General features: G+C 45.3%; 1 protein-coding gene across 2 annotated transcripts in view; it reads left to right on the plus strand.

The window, feature by feature from the left end:
* Fto (FTO alpha-ketoglutarate dependent dioxygenase) overlaps positions 1–18,864 on the plus strand; it is a 345,735-nt gene that overhangs the window by 194,245 nt on the left and 132,626 nt on the right. For both annotated transcript variants that reach the window (XM_034523083.2, XM_076915616.1), the window contains exon 8: positions 7,286–7,410. In XM_034523083.2, the coding sequence (XP_034378974.1) occupies positions 7,286–7,410 (125 nt within the window). The remainder of the gene's footprint in view (positions 1–7,285; positions 7,411–18,864) is intronic.

Below are 18,864 nucleotides of genomic sequence, written 5' to 3' on the forward strand. Positions count from 1 at the left end.
ATGGCCAGCCATGTCTTTGGCAATTAATCATGGACCAAATCGGCCGAGGGCTCCTCGAAGTCAACACCGAGTTGTACCTGTGCGGGGGAGGGGGGCGTAGGCGGGGAGGACAGCAGGGGCGACGTGGAATGGGAGCATGGAGGTTGCTGGCGCCATGGCCCAAGCAGCTGGCTTTTACAAACATCACATTTCTCCTTCCTCGATCTTCACTTTGCCCCACTTTTGTGTTCTCTTTCCTCCCCCTTCTTTCCTTTTTCCTTCCTCCACTACCTCCCTTTCCTCTTCTCCCTCTGCCTCTCATTTCTCCCCATCCTCCCTTCCTTCTTCCTTCCACTTTTTCTCCTTCCTAAAGGAGGAAACAAGAAATAAACAAAAGCGGGGGCTTTCACCTCCATCTGAAACATGGTTGCAACAGGGGCTGAATACCTGCTTGCAAACACTGCCCTGCTGTCCCAGGTGAAGCAGACAAAGGCCATCACCCGCAAGGACCCCTCCAGAGCTTGAACACTCCAGCCATTGATCATAGGGCAGCCCTGAGATCCTGGGCCATGCTAGGCAGGGAGCAGATGGGGTGCAGTGATTTCTCTACTGGGACAAGAGATTACGGACCCTGTGTGCACTGTGGACAAAAAGAAGCCACCATTTGCAGTCATGAGAATTTAACTTTTTTTTTTTTCTAAAGCACTATCCATGTCCACTCTTCTGTGTTATTTTTCCTAAATCTTTTTTATAGGTGACAATTCTAGCATTGGTTAAGCACCTTGTTACTGTGTCATAGTATGCTGACCACTTTATATGGCCTGTCACACTGAGTATTTACAGTAGCCCAAGGGACTCCTTGCTGTCACTTAACCCCCTTTGGAAATGAGGGAATTCATTAAAGAGTCATTTCCCCACAGTTTTTCCTCCTCAGTTTTTCACTAGTCTCCTCAGCTTCCCAGCTCTTAAGCCCACAGATGCCTTAGAGAACATTTCGATGGACACATTTGGTGAACTCTTACTTCAAATGAAGTGGGTCTTTGAGACACATTGAAGCAAGCGTGCCTTTGGTAGAGTGAAAAGCTGCTTTGTTGGGAGTCTCACGAAGACTTCTGCCTTTGAGCTCTCCTCCAAGACAGCTAGCTTCTCTTTCTCTCTCTCCTCCCCCCCCTTCTCTCTCTCTCTCTTCTCTCTCTCTCTCTCTCTCTCTCTCTCTCTCTCTCTCTCTCTCTCTCTCTCTCTCCTTGTAAATAGACTCGGGAGGGGAGGGGACCTAAGACAGCTGCCGCCTATAGTCCAGTAGACGCGGCACCCAGCGGTGACTTGGTCTTATCTCTTACCCGAGGTCATCCAGGATGTGTTTTCTCAAATTCAGGAAACAGGGGAAAGAAAGTTTTAACATTGTGTAAACATTGGCACCCCCAAAATCTCCTGCTCCCAGAGAGGGAGATAAAGAAGGCAACCAGGCTGAGAGGAATGTTTATTTGTTCTGCTGAGCTGTGGATCCAAGAGCAGAGGAAATCTTTGGTGGTGCCCATCCAGTGTATAAAACGTGAAGACATCACTCAGCATTGTGCTTCGGAGGCCACACAAAAGAGCCATCTCGAGCTGACAATGAGTAAATGAGGGAAGGCCTGAGACCGACCTCTCTTTGATGGAACCAAGGCTATCTCAGTGGGCTCAGAACCTTTCTTCTTAAAGGGGGAGGGGATAGAAGAAAAGAGGAAAGGAAGAAAGGACCCCTGGACTTTTGAAGAGGGGAGGGCAGTTGGGTTTTTGACAGTGCTGATGTGGGGAAATAGCTTTCCTGGCTGATAACATCTGAAACCAAGTTTCTTCACAAGTTGAACCTTAGCCCTCAGTATCACTCAGAGCATAGCTTTGTAATTTGTGAGGGGTGGGGCGGGGGGCTGGAGGGGCAGAATACAATCCTAACAGAATATGTGTGTATAGTGTCAGGGAGGCTGTTGTCCGCGTGATGACAGTGTTACTTCTCTGGTGGTAAGGATGGGAGCTTGGGAAGTAGAAAAATCTTGTGACTCTGAGATCCTGATGTGGTAATTTTGAAATTAAAAGAATGCCCAATGTAAGCAAGCTAAGCAGAGGTATCACCAGCCACGTTGGTCTAATGCTGTTTCAGTTGCCTGTATGCCTCTTGTCCTTAATCACAAGGTCTCTGGTTTTATGATGATAGATTTGATGTGAGTTCTGGGATTGGTCAGAGCTGTTACTCCATGTCAAGAAAGGACCGAAGGAGTCCATGACTTAAGTTGAATTATTAGTATTGAGCGCATGTCAGATCTTCCTGGCATCTTGGATTCCTCTCTGAAAGCCTGCGTGAACCAAAGTCTGCACTCTGGCATGTGTGTTCATAAGTGCACCCATTATTAGGTGTGTAAACTTTCCTGAATATGGCTGTATGTTCAACAAAAATTAAATGAGTTCTGTTTTAATTTAATAAATTAAGAAGTAGATTCTTTTCAAAGAGGACTGTAAAATGTAAGCCTAAAATTCAAGGTTTCTAAGAGCCTCAGTTTTCTTCTTTTCCTCCTTTGCTCCCTCCCTGTTATGGATGGATATGGAGATGTGTGTATGTACACACATACACACACACACACACACACACACACACACACACATATATATATATATATATATATATATATATATATACATTTGCATTGCTTTTGTACATGTAGATTTTAAGGGAGAAGAAACTAAAGGCTTTGTGGAATTCTTAGGGTTCTTAGTGTCCTGTGTGTCTCTGGGCTCCAAGTTAGTTTCTCTGTTGAAATGGCTTATTACAGAGGGTGGCCATAGATCAGATGTACTACAGAGAAACTGTATTGTAGACCATCCAAATGAGAGTTGCCTTTGGCGTGTATATTTTTTTCTCTCAATTATATGGCTTTAGAGTAGATTTTACAAATTCCTTCTTAGCTGTATTTCAGGAGCACTTTGAATCAAATACTCCTTTGGCAAAGTAATGTCTACATGACCACTTGCCTTACACACCAAGTGCCCTACAGCATTTCATTGGACTTCACAAATTCACATACGTTCAGCAGGAGTCTATTGCGTGGTCCACTGCCCTCCCAGGAGCCTTGGAAGTGGATGTGGAGCCTGTTGTCCACAGAGCTGGCTCTGTGGGGGAGGATGCGTGAAGATGAGTAAAGGCACACAGTGGGCTGAGCTGTGGTTTAGGATATACTCAGAGGTGTCAGACTAACTGAGTCTGGCACAAGTCTGTGGCTCGTGTAAGACTTTTTACTATGGAATTAGGATCTAAGATGTGTCTACAAGAAGGAGTAGAGATGAAGGGAGTACAGCCTGTAGCACAGCCAGGTGCATACAGGGTGTTCCCAGTGGCTTGTGTGGAACAGAAGATGGCAGGAGATAAAGTTGGCAAATCAAGCAGGACTCAAGATACCAGGCTTTCTTTTGTCTTATTTTGGCTTTGGCTTTTGCATTGCTTAGGAATTTGAGATCTATATCTTCTGAGCTCTAACAACTAAAGCATACATAAGCAGAAATCCCCTACTTGTGGTGGAGTTTGGAGGCCAAAGAGCCTCTGAGGTTAGTCTGCTTCTCGGAAGCACCAAGACTTCATACAGCCAGCTTACAAACACTGTGTGGCCAATGCTGAAGTACTGGAGAGAAAGTCACTTTTCAGACTTGTGCTGTGAAAAATGACCCCTTTCTGTCCCGCCCCTTTTCCTCCCTTTCTCTTTACTTCTCTCCTGCCATTCTCCAACTCTTCCCCTGCCCCTGCCTGGGAACTTGTGCATGTTACGTCCCAGGCACCCAATATGTTCTCTTGAAGTAAGAAATGCACAGAAGAGTAAGAGGAATGATCTTTCAGCATTCTGAAGTTTCCTTTGGTTCAGTGGCTTCCCTCTAAACTTAGGAAATGCTGTGTAGTTATACCATTGCTGTCAGGCCCTCCCTCTTGAGTGTGTCATGAAGCCCATAGGAACCCCCAGGATGAAGTTCAGTGGCACTGAGGAGTCCGCACCTGGACTACTGTGAGGAGGGAATTTCCTCAGCCTCCTTTCAGTCTGTGTGATGGTGTCAGAGGTCCTCCTGAAATGTGACGGGCTTCAGTTCTCCAACACTCCCAGACCTTCTTTCATGATGCAGAAGGAGTGCACTTCCATCAAGCAGTGACCCACTTAGCGAGAACCTGAGCAAGCGATGGGCCCACTTTGAGGGAGGCAGACAGACAGCTTGCTTTCACTGGGTGTTATCAGCTCATCTTTGAAGAGCACCATGGGCTTCTCCATTTTTCTTTAGAGTGTGTGTATTTTCTACTTTTTAAATATGGGCCAATTTAAAGAAAAAATGTTAGATCTTATGTAGCTCACAAGGGCCTGAGAGAATGCCAGAAGCCCAGGAAACTGAAACTCGGGGCTCTGGTTATTGTGGAAGATCATTAATTCTTGACAGTGGAGTGCCCGTCATAGCACATAGTGAGTTCCCTGGCTTTCTGGGCTCATCATGTGTATAGCTGTAGTCTCTTAAGAGTCACCTGGTCTTCCTTTTGCTCACAACACTTATTTTTCATGTTTCTTTCTTGTCTGTTGTTTTGATAAATATCAAGTGGCTAGGTGGGTACTAGTGGTTAGGTGGTTAGACAAGACAACGGCCTCTGCTTCTGTGGCGCTTCCTTGCACACGCCTCCTCCCCTTCAGAGAGGCGCCTCACTGTATGGAGAACAGGAGCCACTAGATACAACTGAAGTCATGGTAGACACTGGAGCACACTAAAGACACTTCAAATTATTTCCCTCACATCTGGATCCTACTGGATGTGTCTGTTGTCATTTGTTTGGGTGAAGTAAGTGTACACATAGGCATAGTGGTGCACTATATGACTTTTTAGGTCATGGTCACCTTTAACTGTATGATGTAGCGTGTTCCAGACAAAGGACAGAGCTGTTGTGAGTAAGATGCTCTGAAATCAGACATCATCCAGGTTAAAAGCCACAGGCTAGCAGCTGTCTGAGTTCTGTTTAGCCCATAGTATTTCTTATGATATTAAAAAATGCTAATGGGTTTCTAAATGAACAAAACTAGTAGTGCTCACATTTAAACCCCCCCCCCCCCAGCAATGGGTGTCTGTCTGTCTGTCTGTCTATCTGTATTCCTGATTTGGCTCTCTTGAGCCAGAATGTATGAAGGGCATACATACAGTTCATAGATCCCAGTCATGGCCATGTGATGGGAGCACGTGTTCTCCCCATTCACCTCTGCCTCACATGTTCTCATTGCCTGTCTGCCCGGAGTGGGAAATGCAGCTCCTAGACTTGGGTTGCAGACTGTCTACAAAAAGTAAGCTTCCTCCCTGGGCTGGATGTCTGAGACATTACTTCTGTGGAAGCTGATTGAGTATCCCCTGGTATTACCTCCTAGGATTGTGCATGTTTCCAACCTAGAGACATGAGTCAGGAGTTCTTATCCCAGCAGGGACCTTTCACGACAAAGATACTGTCTCCTGTCTTAGTTTTGTACAGGCTGGATGATTCCATTCTAAGCATGAGAAATAGATTTTGATGAGTTTTTAAAAAAAAAAAGTTAGGCTTTATTTAAAAGACAGGGCCAACTCAGATGATTTAGGAACAGAGAAAGGCCTGGCATGATGCTCATGAGAAATGGGCACACCGAAGACAAGAAGTGCTAGAGGTTGAGGGACTGGATGGATTGCCTCTGAAGATGCTCTCCTGTCTTCCTCATCCTCTCAAGAGTGTGACATACCATATAAAAGAATCAGACACAACAGTCCTCTATGGCCAAGAGCACTGAGATAAAGGACTCTCCCTACAGGCAGTCTAGGTGCTGTTGCTAGACAGAGGAGTCAGAGGGTGGGTGTTGGCAACAGAAAACACAGATACTCCTGTACCCCTCAACAAGGGAATGCTGTAGAAGGGCCACGTGGAGTGGCGAGGTGGGTCTCCAGCTCTGTGAGTGCAGAGCAGCTGGGACACAGGACACAGCTAAAACACAGGACACAGCTAGAACACAGGAGGATGCTCCAGTTCCACCAACCTTTGCTTTGGCCAGTTCATTTAAAAAAAAAAACAAAAAACCAAAAAACAGGACAGACAGACAGACAAAAACCAGCTTCATTTTCGTCATGTTTTTAGAACTATCTAGATATATGTGACTTGTATTCTGTTTGACACACATTTCTATTTGGGTAAACTAGTGTTTATAAAAAAAAAAAAAAAGTGTTATAGAATCACTGACTTGAAATTAAAATAACATTCCTGGGGTTGGCAAGACAGCTCAGCAGGTAAAGAGGCTGCAGCCAAGCCTGACAGCCCGAGTCAGGCACTGGATACCCACAGGATAGAAGAGAAGCAACTCTCACAAGTTGTTCTCTGGTTCCCACATGCACACCGAGGCACCCATGCATGCACATAGATACAGATACCCCAAAAGTTAAAAAAAAAAAAAAAAAAAAAAAACGGTTAAAAAATAAACGTGGGACTGGAGAGATGGTTCAGCAGTTAGAGTAGATAGGTACTGTTGGTGTAGAGGCACCAAGTTTGTTCTCAGCACCCATGTCAGGCAGTTCACAACAACCTGTATGTCCTGGTCCAAGGTCCCCAACACCCCCCTGCACTGGCATGTACATATCCACACAGGAGCACACACACATCCTACATGTAGTTTAAAACAAAATGAAAATCTCTAGAGTTAATAACAAGTCGTGAATTTTTAAGGTGCACAAATCTTAAGAGATATTTATTGAGATACACTGCTCTATCTGATTTTTATGTCCTTGTTTCTTTGCCAGGTCTTGATTTGCAACAAGCAATGAATGACAACACACCCCACCTCTAACACGGGTGGGAAGCAAAGTGATGATTCAGACATGAGGGCCCGTCCAGAATGCCCCCACTAGGGAGCAGGAGCAGGGAAAGTCACAGCCTTTCTTTTTTTAAAGGCAAAACAAACAGCTCACAATGACAGTCAGTGAAAATCATTCCTAATAATAGCTCATGGTAGGCAGTTCCCTGGAAAAAAATCACTGGTGTGCTGAGAAAATAGGAGTGTGAACGCACAGCGTCTGGACACGTTTCTTTAGGCGATTGTGCTTTGGAGTTTGCCCTGTGTGCCATGTACATTGATTAAACCCAGAATATATGCTGGCCATTTTTGACCATCATTTACCGTATTGATTTGTTAGCAAGGGAACTGTAATAAAAAAGCCATTGATTTACTGTCCTTATTTGCTTATGGGCTTTTTTTTTTATTATTAATTTTTCACTTTTTCTTTCTCTTTTGGGGATCATTTCTTCTAGACAAATGCGGTGCTTCGTGAAGTTAAGAGAGAGGGGCTCCCGGTGGAACAAAGGAGTGAGATTTTGTCTGCCATCCTGGTCCCACTCACCGTGCGCCAGAATCTGAGGAAAGAATGGCATGCCAGGTTTGTGCTGCTTGGAGGTGGGGTTTGCTGTCCCTGACCCGGCTCAGCGTGTCCCACTCATCTGTGGGGCCATAGGAAATAACCACGGTGAAGACATTCAGAGCTAAAGTTAGCTTTCCTGCCCGTGGGAACCTCATCAATTATATTGATGCCCGACATTGTCCATTTTCGTGTACAGCTTCTCCTCTAGTGTATCCTCTATCCTGTAAGCTTGCATCTTGAACATAATGTAGCTTTGATGCCCAAGCGTCCTTTCTGGTCAGCAGTCTGAGGCTAGCTTTGCCATTCAGGCAGCCAGATGCCTGGAAAGTTCACCAAGCTCACTCTGTCACTGCACGCGGGCAGGGCAGAGCGTTTGGAAGCAGTGTACTCATCGGCCTGCCTCATTTTCAGAACTGGCTGAGGAGAGATTCCTTTTGCTTCAGCCTGGTTTCTTTGTGCGTGAAGGTACCCATGGTTAGAAAGCTGTCACGATGGAAGGTTTGTGTAAATCACCAGTTCTGATGAAATGTGCTTGCCAGTGAAGGCTAGCGGCATCTGCCTGAAAAACAGTTGATATCTGAGATTGGAGCGGCTCCTCCAAATGTTGGGATTCTTCTACATGTGGAGCTGGTAAACTGAACTCTCATCCATCTCTGCAAGAGAAGGAGGAGTTAGGAGATGCTACTGTGTGTTGTTCCACAGTCGTATTTGATGCCTAGAAATTCTCTGCCTGGGAGTCTAAGAACATTTTTATTGATAACCATAATATTCTCTAAAACTTCATACTGTAAAATTTACAATAATTGATAGCTTTACTAGTAATTATGATCAGAAAAATAGACATGTTTGAAAAGGAATGAAGACATGGGCAGCATTTTCCAAGAAAGATACCACAAGCCATTGCTTCTCACCAGGTATCAGAACACTACTTCTTCCAGGCTGTATGTTCTCTGATTCAGGCCCGCATTTAAGGGAAGAATCATGGTTCTCAGTATTGCCCTTTCTCACAGTGCGTTCATAGTAAATGAATTTTCAGTAGCATGACTGGGGGATGATTTACCATTTAACTCTATAATTACATTTTGGCTTTTTGGTGTTACCATTATTATATTTGTTTTTTTTTTTTTTTTTTTTAAATAATGGACTATCAGCATTGGGGCATCAGAAAGGTTTCTCTCTCTCTCTCTCTCTCTCTCTCACCTCTCTCTCTCTCTTTGCCACATTCTGTCTTCTTCCTAGTGCTACTTATTAAATCAGAAAGGAGGGAGGAGTGTGTTCCTTTATGTCCTCTCTCCCACAGTCTTCCCAGAGTGCACGCTCCCCAGAAATGGCTGTCTTTTGTTGGGTGCATATAGTTTGTTGCCAGTAATTTCCTATGACATCAACTCATTAGGCAGTGTGGCTGCGATGGCCTGTTTAAATGGAGTCTGGCCTTTCCTGCTAACATTTTTAATCAGGAGCTGGAGCCAGCGTTGAAGCTGATGTAGTCTAGCATCTGAAACAAAAATTCCCAAGTCCTTTGTGGCAGAGGCGGAGGGAAGAAGGGGCTTAGCAGCTGACACTGTGCAGACCCTCTTAAAACCAAACACCTGAAAGAAAATCTCAAGAGGTCCATGTCCTGAGAGCTCCAAAGGCAAAGTGTCCTCAGAGTATTAAATAACCGTCCTCCTCCCCCACTCTCCCGCACCCCCATTTGATGTTTCCCATCTCAGTGCCCTATCTCAAAGCCTCATCCATGTGGGCTGGATAAACAGACGGTCACCATATCCCCCTCTTTCCTCATCAAAGCAGCGCCCGGCGTCTGGCACAGGCCGGGGCCGTGCGTGGCTGTCCAGCGGGTGGTGGTAAAAGTTATAAAACATCCCAGAGAGTGCCTGTCTTCCTTGCTGCTTGCTGCCTACGTTTTAAAGATGGGCTTATTGTGTGCTTAGGAATTACACAAAGGGGAAACACACACACACACACACACACACACACACACACACACACACACTTTAACAGAAAACAATTAGCACTCACCAGAGGCCAAGCAGTAGATTACAGCCTTTTTACCTTCAGCAAAGCTATCAAGGGACCGGTTAGATTAGATAATAGATTTTTTTCTTCAGAAAGTTGCATCCAGATTACTCTAATTAACTTATAACACGCATTGAGCTGTACAACTTAAAGAACCCAGTCAGTCTGACTCTCACTGGTAGTGATGGCAGTGCCAGTCCCCCTTCAAAACCCCTTTCTTCAGCATGTTCTTCTGCCACCATGATCCCCAGAGAACATTTTCAGCGAAACTTGTAACTTAGTCATAAAATATGTGTCCCTCTCTCAGGCCAGGAGTGGAGCCATTGTCTGGGACTCTGCATGTCTGAAACCAAAAGCATATGTTCTCTGTAATTTAGCTCCTCGAGGAGAGTGTCAGTTCTGCAGTGACTTGGGGTAACTGAGTTTGTCACAGTGTCACACAAGCCTGCGATTCTAGAGGCACTTCTGAGCACTGTTGGGTTTCCTTCCCCAAACTCGATAATCTTATAAACAGCCCTCTCCAAATAGGCTTATTAAGGCTGTCCATTCACGTCCCCATCAGGAGCACCGTGTGAATGCCCGGCAAGTGTTAACAGAAGAGGTACCGAATTTCTGAAGATTTGCCTCTGTTTATACAGTCCACTCTGCCTGACGGACAGCTTGTTATAGCTTTTAAAGAACTGGGCAAGCCCTCTGATCTGACCCCTTCTTGACCCCTGCAGCCCAGAGGTCAGTCTGCAGCTAATAAAATCCAAAGCTCTTAGGCCCTACTGTAGGAGCAGGCAGAAAAAGAGCAGCTGCAAGGACTGCATATCCCAGGATCGGCTGCTTTGGGGTCACTGTCTGATAATGAAAATGATTACCAAATTATATGGAAGTTTAACCGCAATAGTGAGGGAGAAGAGGGTGGAGCCAGCGTATTAGGTTTGATAAATGAACTGTGAAGAGGCCCATCTGGCTCTCAACATCTTTTCTCCCCCTCTTTCCCTACCAAGGGGAAACATTTTAAAATAACAGCAGTACATATAGACTCAATGACCCATGCACGGAGCTGGGATGGATTAAGATTTAATGGCGGCAGTGGAAGGAATTATCATTTGAAAAGTACACCAAAGAAAAGGTACAGTCCAGTGTCTATGCCTGACGTGTTTTTCTAGATAAACATCTAAAAACCAGTGCCTTGGCTTATTTTATACATATCCCCAGCATATCACCTGACTATTAATGTATCGATGGCATAATTACCCACATTCAGCTTCAGGGATGAAGCGGCCCCTTTTGCCTTGAACATGTCAGAATGAGCATCAAACATTTCGTTTCTGCCTGCCTGCTCAGTTCCAGTGATGGAGGTTAATGAAAGTGCTTTGCCAAAAAAGTGGGTGAGGGTGTCCATTTCAGTGTCTGACCCTCCCGAGTGTCCCAGCACTGGGTCTGTGTGTGGCTCATGGGCACTGTTGTATTCCAGCTAAGACCTGGCAGTGTTTCTAGAAGAGATGCACTGTTTGTGCCCAGTATTTGTTCGACAAGCACAGTGCCCTGCACCGCTATGACACTGGGGACCACACAGCTCAGTCAGATGATGGCCACACCATGACTCTGCTTTCTGAGACAAGAATGGTTTTACTCAGCAGGCATCTGTTTATATATATATATTGTGTGTGCTTAACTGTGTACAAAAATATTGCACACAACACTGTGCCTATGACAGTGTGCTCTGCAGCCAGTTCCGTGGGCATGAGAACATCACAGGCTACTAGAGAGGCGGTGAAAGGCAGTCAGGGGGAGTGTGGAGCTGCTCTGTGTGACCTGCTCAGCAAGTATGTCATTGTAGAGGTCTTAAAAGACTAGCATGCTGTGGCATTGAAAGCCCTACTCTGAGCTGTATTGTCTGCATAATGGAAGCCTCACCTAGCCTGTAATTATATTGAAATAGAAACAATGCTACTAAGCATTACCCAAACCTAGTTTATTTTGACTTGACTGTGTACTAGGGAGAGCGGCATGCAGATGGCAAGGATCTGGCTGCCCGCTGAGTACTTGAGAGTACACAGTGCTGCTCACTGACAGGCAGTGCCTTAACTAACTTGTTGCCGTATGAGGAAGCACAATCATAAAAGCAAGGTCATTGGGGGGGTGGATTGTAAAGCTGGAGATATACTCCAAAGAGAATAACATGCCGTATGACCCAAAGGCCACCGTCATGAGGTACACAGTGAGTGACTTCAAGGCTGTGCAGTCTCACACTGTCTAGTCATAGCACACTCCCTACCCAAAGCAAATTAACCACTCTCAATTTCCCCTTCCCTACAGTCATTGGCAACCACTAATTTATTTCTGTCTCTAAAGATTTGCCTGTTATGAACAATTCTACAAATAGACACAAATTTCTTCTGTTTAGCCTAATTTCTGGGCTTATCCATGTCATAACATGTAAATACTCTATTCTTCTTGGTGTTGAATGATATTTCAGTATATGAATATGCCTTATTTTATTTGCCAAGTTATCAGCTGCTGGACATCTGGTTGTTTACATTTGGTACTATCATGACTAATACACCTCTGAGTATTCATGTGCATATTCTGGTAGGTTATGAGAAGGCATGGCATGTCTCTGGGAATGTAGTTCAGTGATAGGCATGCTTAACATATGCAAGGTCCTAGACTTAATCTCCCATAACAGACTCACGCACACATATGTGTATGCACATTTGCATGTGTGTATGTGTGTACATGTGTGCACACTTGCTGAGTGATATTTCCTCTCTGTTGACTTGACTCTGTTTATATTTGTTTCTCTACCACAGGTTAAGCAGAGTATCTGTCAGCTTGCTTGACACTTAGAACACCTGCAGTCAGGATTGTTACAGCATTTAATAGTCTCTTCCATTGCAGTAATGTCCCAGCCCAGCAAGGGGCCTAGACAGTGTTCATGATATGTGCTTGGCATCTGCCGAGGCACCTGGCACTCCAGCGGACTGAGTGAAATCACTTCGCAGCCCATTCCTGTGTTTCTAAGTACTTTATGTTTCTTATGGTGTCTTTATTGCTGTTGCTTGTCATTAACCTGCTGAATTGGAACCTTGAATGTAGAAGGGAGGCCTGATAATGAAATGAATGTGTTACTTCTCTGACCTTGTCAAGGGTGGAACACTTGGAGCTGGAAAGAAGGGGAGTTCTTGAACACAAAGCTTTGGACACAGGGTATTTGGGGAGAAGACACCAAAGACTCTGCTAGGACCAGGACAAAAACCATGGTTTCATCCTTGAGCCAGCCATCCCTAACTTCCTGCCTTGGGAGGAAGAGAAGTGGATCTTAGTGAGAAGATGGTGCATTAGGAAGGTTGGATCAGACTCAAAAGGCCTCTCAAAGATTGTGTCTCTAAATGAGGTTTGAGTTCAGTTCATTAGGGCCAGGCTGAGATTCATGTGGCTTCAGGTCTGTTTCCGCTGCTCTGGGCAGCTACCTTGTCCTGATTTCCTGCTGGTATCCTGAGCCTCAGTGACGTCCCATTTGGACCACAACTCATTTTCCATTATGCTAACGTGTAGTCACTAGCCCGGGGGTGCCCTGAGCAGCATAAACAGTCACCTGCTAAGATAAACTGTGACCATGTCATCTGACCATGTCTGATGATGTCCTTCATGCTCCAGAGAGTGGCTGATTCTTTGGATAGTTGGGCACTAGGAGTTTTGTTTTTTAGCATGAGTTTGTGAGTCACTATAGTTTGCCAAAAATGAACCTATGGGTCCTGTCAGGAAGGCATGAGGAATACACAAGGGAGGCTTGAGAAGCTGCAGGCACTGGCCTGCCTACTAAGCACCATATGTGTTGTTGTCTTTTCTTTCGTGTATTTGTCCTTTTCCTTAGTAATTGCTGCCTCTGCTATCTGCCACCCTTAGCAAAAAAAAAAAAAAAAAAAAAAAAAAAAAAAAAAAAAAAAAAAAAAAAAAGTCCTTTGTGTCTCTGAACCAGATTACTCCATAAAACCTGATAACTCCATAAAACCTCCTCATAAGTGTGTAGGGATTAGATCATTATATTAAAACAGAGCAAGGACTGACGGAGTGAAAGAGCTGTGTTACCCTCTGTCCAGGATGCAGCAGCTGATCTTCCGGCGGGAGTGCTGGAGTTATTCCTGCCATTGTTACTATCATTTGAACAGCTTTATGGGGACAGAAGCCAGTTGGCTTCTGCACATCTTACTTATAAAATCAACACACGAGCCGGTGCGCTGGTGCTCCGCCAGGCTACTGATTGCAGTGAGCTGTTGGCTGCTCTTCTGGACGGCTCTTCCTAACTTTTTTTTGAGGAAATAGTTATTCACTCATATACTGATTTAGCAAATATTTCCGGGGGGGGGGGGGTGGGGGGGTGGAGAAGGGAGGGCTGAGGTTTTCCAAGCCCTGCTACAGGCTTTGGAAACACAGCATCGAACATAACTGAAGCGCAGCCTCCTTACGGAGCTTCTCTTCTCATGGGGGTGGGAGGGTGGCAGGCACTGTTTCCCCAGGGCAAGCCCACGTAGTGTTTCTATAAAATGCACAGGGCTGAGTAAACAGTGCTCAACATATCTAACCAAAGCCCTCCCACTCAGGTTAAAGTTAGTCTTGTCTGAGCTTCCCCATACATGGTCACTTATGATAACTCTTGCCTTTGTAGTTGCTGAAAACACCAGTATCCCCAGGAGCATAGCCTAGGGACTCCACAGTAATTGTCCCTTACCTGCTCCCAGGCTCCAACTTACTTTACCAGACATTTGCCACTTTTAAAGCCTTCAGTTTAAGAAAGGTTTTAAGTTCAATCCAAGTGTTATATTGGGAAATCTCCCTTAAGAGAACACTTGTAAAACCACACCTGTGTCATAGATGTGGGGGATTATGGGTGACAGTGTGCTGTCCTTTATCAATGGTTGTTATTGTTGCTGTGACTGGTGTGAGTCACTTGTCGGTTCTGTAAATATTTACTGAGTTCCTGGCTGGTACTATCCTAGGCCCTGGGGCAATAATGATGAGTAACCCTTGATTAGAAATGGGTTATGTAACACAGAACAACAAATACGCAGAAAGAGATTGAGTCACGATTTCATGGAAACCTGGGTCCCAGGGAGGAAAGATGAGCGTTCTGCTCAGGTGCTCTGAGTGACTCACTAAGTCGGCCTCTGTGAGGATTACCCTTCCTCTGCTACACTGTGCTGGCGGCTGCTAGTGGGTAAATAAACTGCCTGTCCTTGAGAATAAGTAGGAAGGAAAGAAAACCATGTATGGTATAGGTCCTTGGATAGAATCTTGTAAGAGATTCCTCATTCTCAATTTTGAATGTAGGACAAAGCAGATTTTTTTTTCTAGAGCAGATTGTATGACTATGCCATAGTGGTTGTCTTTGTAGAATCTGAGTCATACCGTCTGGGTTTGAATCTTGGCTCCACTTCTATAACTCTAGGGAAGGTACAACTGCAGATCGTAACTAGACAAGTTACTTAGCTCCCTCTGAACCTTACTTCTCCCATTTGTAATTTTCCTGGGGATAATGGTGGGATCTGTTTCATAGGGTTGATGTAAGTGATTGTAAAATACCTAGGACTAGTACCTGATGCACAGGAAGTATTCTGTAAAATCATCCTCATCATAGGTCAGGTGGTAGTTTGAATGTGAATGGCCCTCATAGGCTCATGTGTTTGAACAACTAATTCCCAATTGGTGGATTAGTCAGGAAGGATTAAGGGGTGTGGCCTTGGAAGAGACCTGGAGGTTTCAAAGCCTGTGCCAGGCTCAGTCTCTATGCCTCCTTAAGGATCAAACGTAAGCTCTCAGTTACTGTACCAGCACCGTGTCTACCTGCCTGTTTCTATGCTTCCTGCCATGTTGATCGTGGAGTCACCCTCTGAAACTGTGAACAAATCTCCAGTTAAATGCTCTCTCTTATAAATTACCTTGGTCACGGTGTCTTCTCACACTAACAGAACAGTGCCCAGATAGACCAAAAGAACAAAGTGAAGAATAAACTCAGCTCCTTTCAAACTGCCCTCTCCTTTGACAAAGAGTGCTTATGTGGAGTCCGACCCTAATAATGGAGGCCCGATACTGCCAAATGTGGTGTACAGAGGAAGCCTAACCTGTGCTAGTTCTTCTCTGGGCTTGGGCTAGCCATTCTCACCTAGAATTGACAGATGTAAGTCTGGGCGTAAAAATGTAGGCAGTTCACAGATACTTTGGATCAACTCAATTTCACCTAAAATACAGCTTCTTGATCCACATGATCCTCCAGGCAGGTAGCATCTTCCAGCATGGATAAAAGATCCCAGAGAGCAGCAGTCATAGGTATGGCATTCTCCATTCTTTCCTTAAAATCTGGGGTGGAGCCACTGTTAAGGATAGTGAACTAGAACTAGCCGAGAATTCCCGAAGTGCCAGGAAGTGTTCACTGCTCTCTGGGATGAGACTGCAACACAGGACACACAGCACCTTGCCCAGGGCAACTGCTAGTCCGTAGTAGAGATGAAATGTAAGCCAGCACACCCAGCTTGGCTGCTGGGAGCACAGTGTTAAAGCTGTGGCAGCTGCTCACATGGCTCAGTATGCTGACTTCGGTCTCACGGTACAGGATGTCCAGTGCTTCAGGATCTTTCCCGGTGTGGAGATAAGCAGTTGTGTGTCTGTAAATACATATTTCCTCTGCCACCTGAACACACCTCACCCTTCCAGCTCTGAGTGCATCTCTCCATGAGGCAGTTGTCTGCAGCCCATGCTGTATGAATCTCCCTGCCATTAATCTTTTAACGGGAAGTTTCCACCTTTTATAGCTATGTTGTTTCTTTTATATTGATTGCAATCTTTTTAGGAGGTAGGAGAGTGGAGAGGAAGATGAGAACATCAAAGTTTAGCCTCCAAGACTCTGTACAGCCTCCAGGTCAAGTAATTTTGGGGCTGTGTTAATCAAGGCCGAGTCAAGTAGGTGCCCTGAGGTGAAAGGGTAGCGATTTATCTGCTGCATCACTGGTTAGTCATCAGCGTACAGTATGTTTATATCTAGGAAACAATTTACTACATGAGAAGAATAGTAATTTTATTCTATCTCAGGGGTGTCCCCAGTGTATTTTACAAATTTACTCTGTAATGAATATTCCAGGTTATAGATAAAAGTTTAACTGGCTTCAGGTTTAGAAAGTGCTGGGGTGGGGGGGGGAGGGGAGAACAGCACCACTGGCCTGTAGGGGACACTGTTGCATCATTTATCAGAATGCTCCAGTATCTTGTCCTAGGACAAAAACAAAACAAATCCGAAAATAAAAATAGGCCAGTCACCTTAAAATTGTTCATTAGAATCATTTGACGGGTCCCAGTGTTAGACATGAGTGTGGCTTCTCCAGTGTGTCTCAGGCAGTTCAGGATTCAGGCACAGACAGAAATGGCTTGCCAAGTCAGGAAAAATGCAGTGATTGGCATGACTTCCGATTAGTCTCTGTTGTCATCCCTGGACTTTGTAATTTAATAAACATCCATGTTTTGTTGATCACCTTTGTTGGCTCCTAAAATATGCCCACACTGTTGAAAAGATTTCCTTCTACGGAATTCTGAATGTCTACCTTGAGTCCTGAAAGGACCTTTTTAGAAATCTTGATTCTCTACTTTTTATTTATGTATCCTTCACTGCCAAAGATAATTGTTTGTTTATGTGTTTGTTTAATGCAGTCATATTTTCCTAGAAGGCTCTCCTGTGGGGCTTGGCCTGAGCTGTCAGTGTGCCACCCAGCTCCCTGATAGCTCTTGGCTTGGTACCTGTCCCCTTCTGCTCTGTGACTCCACTCATATGCCCCATGGTTTTGCTGCAAACCCCCTACCTCTCTGCCCAGCTCTGGCTTCTTCTGTCCCTGAATGTGAAGCCTGCAAGGTGACTGTGATGAAACCTCAGAAAATCATGGTTTGTGCTGTGTGTGTGTGTGTGTGTGTGTGTGCGCGCGCGCGCGCGCGCCTCCGTGTGCACACACAGCAGTCACACTGCTAGCCTCCTCCCTGTTTCACCATCAATTACGCCATGTGTTTCGTCCAGTTGGCGTTACCCTCCCAGTGTTAATTATAACCTACAAGACTGTTAGAGTTAATTTTATGGCAAGCATATTGTCTCTTCAAGGCTCCAGAGCAGCTCATAAATTATCTTGAAGGTAAAATGTAACTTGGGGAACCAGTTATGAAAATTCCATCCATCTCGCTTAGAACTGCAGCTGCTACTGTCAGCTGCCTCGCTGCTGCATTGTGAAGGAATTATGGTGGGTCAGGTTTGAGAGGGTAGGCCCAGGCTGTCATGGAGGAGAAAGGCTGTCCTGGCCCTGTCAGACAAGTCCTTCTGCCAATCCCTGGTGGTTTTACTTTGGAGGCAGGCAGAGGCAGGTAGCGCAGGTGGACAGTCCCCAAGCTGTCTGTATTCATTACTTTACAGAAACTTGCAGGTAGGCAGGACTAGAGACCTTTCCTCCTCTCTGTTGTCATGATGTTAAGCATCACCCGCAAAGTGTGAGGGAAATAACTTTATAACTCACCTGGGCTTGGTCCAGGAGACTGGGTAAGCACTGAGGAAGAATCTCCAGGGCCAGCCCCTCCACCACCCCCTCACTGGCCTCCCACGCAGTGATTTCTATCTTACAGAAGCCCCAGGCTTGAGTAAGCATTTTATTTGTGGTTGTTATTTTTCATATAATCTGATAAAAGTGAGATTTCACTGTGAACGTACTCTAAAATTGCCTACTAAGTAAATTAGCATGTTATCTTGTTGGGATAATAAGCACACTCCTTCTCTGTTTCCTCACACGAAGTTGAAGCTTTACATTTCAGCCCTCGGGGCTTTAGCATTATTATTTTTAATGACTGAACACAAGTCTTTCATTTAGCTTGTTTGTATAGTCACTGTAAATGATCTTTCTGCTGCTGGCTCTCCATTTGCCATTCTGCATGTTATGCCAGCTTTAAAAGCTTTGAGGGGGCCTCTGAGAGTTGGGAGCTGTGTTAAGCACAGCGTCTTCTCGTGGCACTGGAAATGGGCTGTGGCAGAAAAGTCAGACAGGGTGTGAGGAAGGTGTGCCTGTGTGTAGAGACCCAAGCGTGGGTTTGAGTGGTGTGCACTGCACATGCGCTGTTGTGGATGTGCAGGTGAGAGCCCTCAGCAGCGGGAAGGAACAGCAGCTCTCGCCAGGCCGCTGCTGTCGTCTTCCGTCTTTCCCTTGTGTGTTTCTGGGTATTTCGTTGCATCCATGCATCTACTAGCTTCTGTAGCAGTGGTACTTGAGCCCACTGTGCCTAGGCTCTGTAAATAAGCTGAGGAAACCTGGCAGGGCACTCACAGAGGTAAAATGCTGTCCAGAGAGGCCCAGGCTTTATAGAGGAGGTGCTAAAGCTCTTGTTGACCAGGCATGAGAGCTGGATATTTGTTAATTCACTAGCAAAGCCAATTGGCCCGTCTGTAGG

This window comes from Arvicanthis niloticus, chromosome 18 (assembly GCF_011762505.2).
Source record: "Arvicanthis niloticus isolate mArvNil1 chromosome 18, mArvNil1.pat.X, whole genome shotgun sequence".
Classification (NCBI taxonomy): domain Eukaryota; kingdom Metazoa; phylum Chordata; class Mammalia; order Rodentia; family Muridae; genus Arvicanthis; species Arvicanthis niloticus.